Source organism: Corapipo altera, unplaced genomic scaffold, assembly GCF_003945725.1.
Source record: "Corapipo altera isolate COAL_440 unplaced genomic scaffold, ASM394572v1 343, whole genome shotgun sequence".
Lineage (NCBI taxonomy): Eukaryota > Metazoa > Chordata > Aves > Passeriformes > Pipridae > Corapipo > Corapipo altera.
In genome coordinates, this window is record NW_020884913.1 from 1086973 (window position 1) to 1096097 (window position 9125).

General features: G+C 48.1%; 1 protein-coding gene across 1 annotated transcript in view; it reads right to left on the reverse strand.

Moving 5' to 3' along the window:
- Positions 1 to 2505: 2505 nt before the first annotated feature.
- The window catches only part of KCNJ2 (potassium voltage-gated channel subfamily J member 2), a 7507-nt gene continuing 887 nt past the window's right edge, over positions 2506 to 9125 (reverse strand). Inside the window, exon 2 of the mRNA XM_027654500.1 lies at positions 2506 to 4957. Within this exon, the coding sequence (XP_027510301.1) occupies positions 3458 to 4741 (1284 nt within the window). The 5' untranslated portion in view covers positions 4742 to 4957 and the 3' untranslated portion in view covers positions 2506 to 3457. The remainder of the gene's footprint in view (positions 4958 to 9125) is intronic.

A 9125-nucleotide genomic window follows, 5' to 3' on the forward strand; every position in this document is an offset into this window, starting at 1 on the left:
GTGTCTCGTGGCTGGGAGAGTGTCACCAACCCCAGCTGATAAGTCAGGATTTCCACCCTTTGCTGCTTCACCAAGGCCAACTCGCACGGAAGAGACGGGGGAAGGAAGGGAACCATCCCCGGCTGCCCCGGAACGCTTTTGTCACTGTACACAATATTATGGTTTAGACAATGTGTCTCATTCAAGTATTTTCAGGGAAGGGCAGAAATAACATATTCCCCCCCAGCCCCTAAGCAAGATACAGTATAAACCTTCTGTGCGAGCCAACTCGATCCTGGATAAACCAGAGCCCGGTGGAGTCTGTGGGTAGAGCTCAGTCAGTTTAAAGGGCCCCCAAATCAGCATCAGCTTGGCCCAGGATCAACAGGAACTGAAGAAATGCTGTCAGTCACTGTCTAGTCCTTAAAAAATATTTTTTTTTTAAATGACTAACCCAATTTGCTGCTGCAGATGTGCTACAATAGCCTGACCTACACCGGGCTGGGAAACACGGAGCCGATGGAGAAAGGGGAAGTGGTACCATGGAGTTACATTGCAGGTCTGTTTTTAGCAGCTTCCCCGGAGCCAGAGGCCGAGTGCAAGCCTGCAATGGAAGGTTCAGTCGGCAAAGACAAAGGGTTGGGAGAAAAAAAAAAAAAAAGAAGAACACGGCAGAGAGTAATGGATTACCCCAACACACACCCCCTCGACAGGACTAGCTGGTAACTCTGAAAAATGCCAGTAACTAGAACATGTTTTCAAATGAAAAGTCCATGCTTGAAAATAAATAAAGTTCATAGCATTAGGAGTCCTATAAGGCTTGCAAGTATTTGCTAAAAATCATGCTAACCTGTAGCATCTAGTACTAGTGAGCCGAGACTGCCGAGCTGAATTGATACTTTGTGTGGCCTTTTCGTTGTCTTCTCCTTGTCCTCCTTTACAGACTTCTATTTACATTTGGCTTTAAATATGAAAATACTTGATAAACTTTATAAAATGTACATTTTAAAAATATTTCTGCAAAAACCGACTTGAAAAACAAAACAAAACAGGAAAAAAAAAAAACAAAAACAAAACAACACAAACAAACCCAAAACCTCTGCACCAGAAATGTTAAGGGGGGGAGGGGATTTTTTTTTTTTTTCTCTCTTTCTCTCTGAATTTCTTGTGTTTTAAAGAAATGAGACAAATCCTGTGTTTCCTATCCCCCGTCTCTCATCCCTCCCTCGAATATCTCAAGTATCATTTAGTGGGAGCACTGTGCACCTGGGGGATGCTGACCTGAGAACAGGTCCCCTCTCTCCCACTCAGCCTCCCTTCCCGTTGTGTTTCCATGCACCCTCTGTTTCACTGAATACTCTTTGGTTTAGGTTTTTTTTTTCCTTTTCCAAGAACATCACAATTAGCAGCACTAGCAGCACTCCGTTGTCTCCACCACTGTTGACCCAGAAACTGCAACCAAATCACCTTTTTATGTTCACCCTTCCTTTCTTTTCTCACCCTCCCACCCCAGTAACAGCCTCAGTACTTGCACTTCATCATCTGCCCTCTCCAGTAGCCAAATCCACGTTTACAACCCCGAATTTCCACAGTTTTGAACCCACCCACTGCAGATACCATCTCATCAGAAACCACTTCGTTGCAGGCATTTCTTTCAGGCAGGGCTGGAAGGGGCCAGAGGCCTTCACAGATATCCGTTTGCAGAAGACATTAGACCTAGAACAAGCTGTTTTTTAATGGCATACAGTGATCCAATACTGCAAGAGTTGACCGGGATTATCGTCCCCACCGCCCCGCTCCGCTCCCCAGGGAGCAGGGGCCAAGCACAGGTTTGTTGTCTCCTTGATCTTAGAGGCACAGAGAATTTAAAGCCTTCTGGGTGAAGGAGCCAAAACACCCCCAGAGCCAGAGCCTGGCTGAGGGTGACCAAATCAGCTCAGAGCTGGGTGAGGTGTCTCACCCGCTGACCATTCATCTGGGGAGAGGAGGCAGGGGATGGACCTCCCTTTGCAGTCTCGTCTCCCCAAATAATCCCTCTCTACATGAGAGAAAAATACGCTTTTTTGACACCCCTGCCCTGCTGAAGAGAAGCATTTTGTACAAAATCCTGCAATCCCTCTGCCCTTCCCAAGTGCTGTGCTGTCAAAGCTGTTTGCCCCTCTTCCTTCCTCCTCCAAAACCTCTTCCTGGGGGTTCCTCTGCTGCTTGGCTCATCCGTGCCCAAACCCCTGCTCCTGCAGCCTCAGCCTCTGGCATCGACCAGCAGCTCCATGGCACAGTTTCCCACTCGGAGCTGAGGAGCTCGAGGTCCAGCTCCAGGCTGCTGAGTTTCTTCTCATAAGAAAAGAGGGAATTTATTTCCCCGCCGAAGAGTAGGAGGAAGGAGAGGAGGGCCAGCTCACTTTAGATCCGAGCCTTAAGCTTTTAGAATAAGGTGCAAAATAAAGGTCTTAAAAAAAAAAGAAAAAAAAAAGAAAAAAAAAAAAGAAAAAAAGTCAAAACCAAAAAAAGTGTCTGAGGTTTGAATTTTTTTTTTTTTTGTTTAAAGCAGCCTGTTCCATTTTTTTTTCCTTTTTTTTTTTTTTTTTTTAAATAAACTCCACTGTGCAAAACTGTGCATTTTCTTTGGTATCCACTTAGGTAGTTTTCACTTAGTACTTTTTCCTACGTATACCTATATTTTGTCTCACTCTAGACAGAGAATTAAATTCTCCCCCCAAAAATCATAATTTTGCTGGAGGCTACTGATTGGCCTGATATTACATAATGCCCCTTATGTAATTGGAAAGAGAGAAATTGATTCTAGCTATCAAACTACTGGCCTTAAAAGGAGTTTAGACTTTCTGGCAACATCGGCCTCTCTGAACTGATCATGAGCTTTTCAACCCAAAAAGTTCAACACTGACTTTTTTTTCTTTTTTTTTTTTTTTTTTTAAATTACACAAGAGAAAATAAAAACTACACTGCAACAAAAATAACCATTTGTGTTCATGTAGTTAGCAGCAGCTTTTTAAAAAATAATTATAATAATAATAATAAGGCAGATCCTTGCCTTTGTTATGCCATTAAAAACATTCTTGTTCCCTAGAGAGAAGCATTCTGGAAAAAGTTGAAAAAAAAAAATAATAATAACCCAACCAAAGCTTGCCTGCAAGTTCAAGTTTTGTAAAAAAATATATACATAATTTATTCTACAACATATGTGCCTTCTGTTCATACTTAGACATGTTTAGTGCTTTGTGTTTAGAGTTCGCTTTCTGTCGTCCCTCCTCTGAGGACAGCCCTAAAACCAGCCTGGGTTTCTCAGGTCTGCTGCCTTCCCACCACACTCTTCAACAGTACCGTTGTCTGAAAACTGTTCTGGGCCAACTTCTCAGGTCAACAACGTGCCTTTGACCGGTAGATGTGGGTTGTTTGTTTGTTTTTTTTTTTTTTTATTTTAAACTTTCAACCAAAAGGGAGAGGAAGAGTCCGCCGGTCATATTTCCGACTCCCGCCGCAGCGGCCGCGGCTCCAGAGGCACGCCGGCCTGGTTGTGGTGGTCCATGTCGGGGTGGGTGTCTGTGCTCATGCTCTCAGGCACCCCCGTGTCGATCTCGTCCTCCTCTTTGCTGCTGAGGGCGACCTCGTTCTCGTAGCAAAAGGAGTTCGCGTTCGAGAGAATGTATTTCTTCTCTGCTAAGTCTCTGGCACTGCAGATGGGTGTGTTGGGCACTTCGTATGTTTTGTGGAACCTCGAGTAGTCCACTTTGTAGTAGTTTTTCTCTTCGAAGAGCACGGGCTCGTAGCGGTGGCCCCAGAGGATTTCGTTCGCCAGGTAGGAGCTACGGCACTGGGTGGTCATGGCGGTGGCCTCCACCATGCCCTCTAATATTACAACGATTTCAAAGTCAGCATTGTCCATGTCCTGCTTGCTCAGGTCATACAAAGGACTGTCCTCATCTATTTCGTGTACTATGGTGATGGGGGAGACCAGGAATATCCGGTCTATGCCGCTGTCAAACCCTACGTTGATGTCTATCTGATCCAAGGGGATGTACTCCCCTTCCGACGTGATCCTGGATTTGAGGAGCTGCGCTCGCACGTGCGCCTCCACCAAGTGGCTTTTCCTCAGGTTCCCAACGCGCCACATCAGGCACAGCTTCCCGTCTCTCATGGCCACCACGGCATTGTGGCTGAACACCAGAGTTTCGTTTCTCTTTTTTGGCTTAGCCATCTTTGCCATGACGGCCCCAATGATGAAGGCATCGATGATGCAGCCCACTATAGACTGGAAAACCACCATGAACACCGCGATGGGGCACTCGTCCGTGACGCACCTGAAGCCGTAGCCGATCGTGGTCTGGGTCTCGATGGAGAACAGGAAGGCTGCGGTGAAGCTGCTCACTTGAGAGACGCAAGGCTTGCTGTTCTCTTGGTTCTCCAGATCCCCGTGCAACAGTGCAATCAACCAAAACACACAGCCAAAAAAAAGCCAGGAGAGGATGAAGGTCAGGCAGAAGATAACCAGCATCCACCTCCAGCGGATGTCCACGCAGGTGGTGAAGATATCTGCCAGGTATCGCTGTCCCTTCTCCCCCACGTTAATAAACTGGACGTTGCAGTGGCCGTCTTTTTTGACAAAGCGGCTCCTGCACTGCTGCCTGGTGTGTACCTTGCCCTTCCCATTCCCAAAGCCGTTGGCCACGGCCATGGTGGACAGCTTCATGCCGTCCTCCTCCGAAGACACGATGCTGTAGCGGTTGGTTCGCACGCTGCCCATCACTACTGCTGTGGACTGAGGTGCTTCTGCTTTAGAAAACAGTCTGAGTTTCTGCAAAACCCTTTGGAGAAACAGTTTTGAAAGTTCTAGAGGAACACACACACACGGAAAAACCGGGGAGAGGCCGGAGTCCCCAAGAGCCCCTGGATCAACCAAGGACAGTCTTCTGGCATGCAGAGTTAGCTTAGCAAGCAACCGTCATAGAGAGGGCATGGTCTGCAAGAGAAAGAGAAACGTCGTGTTAGATCCTGGAGGGACAAGGAATCAAACCTGAAAGGATCAAGTTAAATTCCTCCTGTAGACCTGCAGGAAGTTTCCTTTTTTCTTAACCACACTCTGAGCAATGCTCAGCAATCACAACTGTGCACGGACAGGAGTCACATCGTCACTGAGAGGAAGTCACTGCTCTTCCCCAGGGAAAGCCCCAAAGGCATCGTGTCACACAAGTCCCTGAGCAACATTCACTTTAAAGCTGGACATACAGAGAATCTCTCTGCTATTTGCAACTGTGCTTTCTGCGTATCGGGAAACAAACAACTCCCTTTAACCTCCATCTGCTCAAACACAAATACTGGAGATGTTTGTGGTGACTTACAACCTGTCCCCCAGACTGTTTGTCAACGACAAACCAGGGAGTTGCAAAAGGGAAGGTGGCGTGTACAGAGAAAAGCAATAAACCTGGGAAGTGCAAATAGCAGAGGTTTCCATGAAATTAGATCTCATTTAATTTTTTTAATTAAGCTAGAAGAGTGAGCTGTGTACTCTCTGCAAACGGCAGGAATGAGGGCTGCATTGGTTCCTCTTTAACTCCAGAAACTCACTGGGATCTCTGCAGGTTTTACACCCATCTCAGGCGTAAGTTGGACAAAGCAAACTAAACCTTGCAATGATGCAACTACCAAAAGGCTACAGTGGAGTAGAACCAGCTGAGTGTCTCCATAACACCTTTAGTAGCAAGAACCAGCACCTTCCCCTCGGGAGCCTGAGGCAGCCAATTCCACCTCCAACAGGTAACGGCTCCAAGTGTCCCATGGGCCTTAAACATCACCAATTAAGACTCAGCTGAGAGGCTACAAAACCTTCTTCCTGAGGGTAGAAGCCACCAAACTCGTTTCGGGGAGGTCTGGCTTAGACCCAGGTTCAGCTTTTAACAAGTGCGTCATCCATTAAGTCATGTTCTGTGTATCAGGAAATGGGATTGAAATGCTGCAGGAGAGAGGCACTAATGCCACTGCTCCATCCACACGTGCCCCATGCAGGAGACAAGGCTAAACCCGAGTGCTGGGGAACGTCTGCTGTCCCTTTGTCATGGCAGAGGAGACTTCAGAACCATTTACCATAGCAGGGGATTAAATCACGATGCTCTCCCTAAATCAGTGTTATCAAAACTCATCTGAGTTTGTCCAAAATCCAACAAAACTGTGGAGCACAACCCCTGCCCACCAGGACCTGTGTCCCCCAGTGGCTTCAGTACTGTCTCTTCCTCTGACTCAAATCCCACAACAGTTGTAGGTAAGACATTCTCTCCTTTCCCAACAGCAGCCCCTAAAGCCCTGCAGAGATGTTCCAAAAACTTGAGGGATTTCAAATAGCTCCTCAGCCCTCCCACATCCTTCAGCCACATTACAAGGGCTTTAGCTCAGCAAACACTTGTTAGGAAAACAGCAGGTGACAAACAGCACCATCATCGTGCTCTCAGCTCCTTGCAGGCTGCTCTTCCCTCCAGGACCTCTTCAGGTTTTACTTTTACCTCCTCTTTCTTCCTCACTCCTGTTTGTTGTGCAAGAATGTGTCCCAATGCCTACTTGCCAAGATTAGTCATCTGTGACTTCAGCTCCTACAAGACATTTTGGCAGCTCTCAATAGGTTCAGTAATGCCCACTCTGAGCACAGCTCTCAGCAATGAACACTTACAGTGTAGCTGCCTTCTTACTTATTCTGTACATTTATTCTTAATTAGACAACTGCCTAAGGATCCAGTTTTCCCCCCTCTCACATCTTTTTGTTCTCGGGGTTTTTCATTCCCATCAAGATACCATTCTCAAAAATACGAAAGAATTCTTTTAATGCTCACTTAAATGATTTTTGTTTTGGCTGGAAAACACTTTGATTAGAAACCTGAACACAGCGGGGAAGCGAAATTACTGTTAATACATTCCACACAAAAAAACTTCTTGAAAAGCCATCGCATTGCTCTGCAAATCGATCACTTACAAACCACATCCTATAATCACAGTCATGTTTGACTTCCACGGTCAAAGTCTGTTTTGTTCCAAGCTGATGGAAACACACAGCCCAGGAAACAGTTTATTTTGAAGTCTGGGGTTCGTTTTTTTTTTTCCCCTGCATTGTCTCCTGGATTTTAGAGGAAAACTTGTGGTGGAGGGAAAGATAAGCTGTAAAGTCTAAAGTGTCTGACTACGCAGCTTCCCCCGCAAAAGTCTTGACCTGAGGACATTTGTTTGAATTCCACAAATCACTGAAATCCTAACGGAGCTTCCTGCAGCGAGCTGGCTGCATTTAGAAGTTTGGGACCTGAATTAGGTATCCTGCATTGTCACATTCCTCCCCCGAAGGGCTGAGCACCTTCTACCTACTGCACCTTGCACAGCATTTCTCCTCCCTGGCTGCTCAGTGGCTGCTGTGTCCTTGGTGGACCTGCACCCATTTGGCTCTAAGGATCCCTAAATCCAGGGGTGTGCCTGGGGACACCTTTGCAGATTGCTGGAAGTTTATCCCACAAAGCTCTGGCATGTTCCACTGCAGCACAGTTGTCTTCTTGCTTTTACAGCACTAACTGCTTCTCATCCTTGTGAGTGCTCAGAATGGGGAGGATGCCAGGATGGGAGCAGGACCAGCCCCGTGCACAGGGACCAGGTGGCATGTCTGATCTCACTCCTGCTCGTGGCAGGTCCTGTGAAACCCCCACTGGATCCACTGGCTGCCCAACCACACACCTGACCAGTGTTCACCCTGACCTTCACCAGAGGTCCCCCTCACAATCCCACACACAACCAGCATGAAAATCTAATGATACTTCTCATTTTCCTAATCCACCTGCTGCTCCAAGGCAGAGCAAGGCTGCTGCCCCCCTCCCCACCCCAGCATCAGCTGCTGGTGGCACCAAAAATGCCACTGTGGGACCAGCCCTGCAAACCTCCCCAGACAAAAAGAGCCAACCCAGTGCCCACCAACTCAGCCCAGCATTTGTGTAACTGAGCCCAGTGCAGCCAGACACACACATGCAGCTGGAAATTCAATCATCACTAGGTGTGTTATTATTATTATTATTAATCCAGGTTACCTTTCCTCCTGGAAGGGAGAACAAGCAACGCAGCTTGTAATTACCAGCACTGGCACTGACACAGCATTACTGGGAAGGGATGAGATGGGATGGGATGGGAGAGCCCTGGCTTGCTCTGCTGCGAGGGGATGCTTGGAGGAGCCAGGGAAAACGGGGCTGTGCTGCATCTGCAGCATTTCTGAGCCAGCATTTGGGGAAATGCCACGACGAGGAGCCCAAACCTCGCTTTCCCCTCAGCATCCCCCTGCAGCCCTTCCCTGGGGAAAGAGCTCACACTTTAAACTCTGCAAAGAGCAGCTCGAAGGGAATTTGTGCAGAAGGTTAAAGGCTGAGGCAAAACTCAGAAGTGCAAGGAGAGGGGGGGGGGGTGGAGAGGAGCACTAACGAGCGCTTGGAGCGGTTATTCCCAGGCTGACGCCACACAGCCCCGAGGAGAGAGCCGGGCACATGTTGCCAAGAGAGCACCAGCACCACCTCAGCCAAGCGCCTTCCCTGCTGCCCTCGGAAAACAGAACAAAGGAGCTTCTCGCCCCAGCGAAGCCCGTTCCCACATTCCTGCTCCCTGGCTGCCGGGCACGGCCACCCCTGTAACCTTTCTCCTTAAAAGTCATTCCCCAGAGCTTCTCCGCTGGTCTGGGGAGGACTCAAGTTACACGGAGTGGTGAGCTGCTTTCAGGAGAAGGGTCTGTCCTTCACGGACAGGCAGTGGGGGAAAAAACAAACAAACAAAAAAATAAAATAAATTTAAAAAAATGATCAGATTATGTAAGGAAATGGGTGCGAAGAAATAGGAGAAAGAGGACAAGTGGCGTTTGCGTCTGCTGTCCTGCCAAGGAGAAGCGCTCGGGGTATTTGTAGCCGATGACAAAATAACTACGAGTGGAACAGCCATCACCAGGGGGTGTACGTGGTGCACCGGCTGCGAGGATGGAAAAGCAAACAAGTGTAAAGGTAAGGAAGGCTGAGACAGAGACAAGTGCGGGCAGCTCGCGGGGCGCGGAGGCGGCGGGGACAGAGCTGCGGGGACAGAGCTGCGGGGACAGAGCTGCGGGGACAGAGCTGCGGGGACAGAGCTGCGGG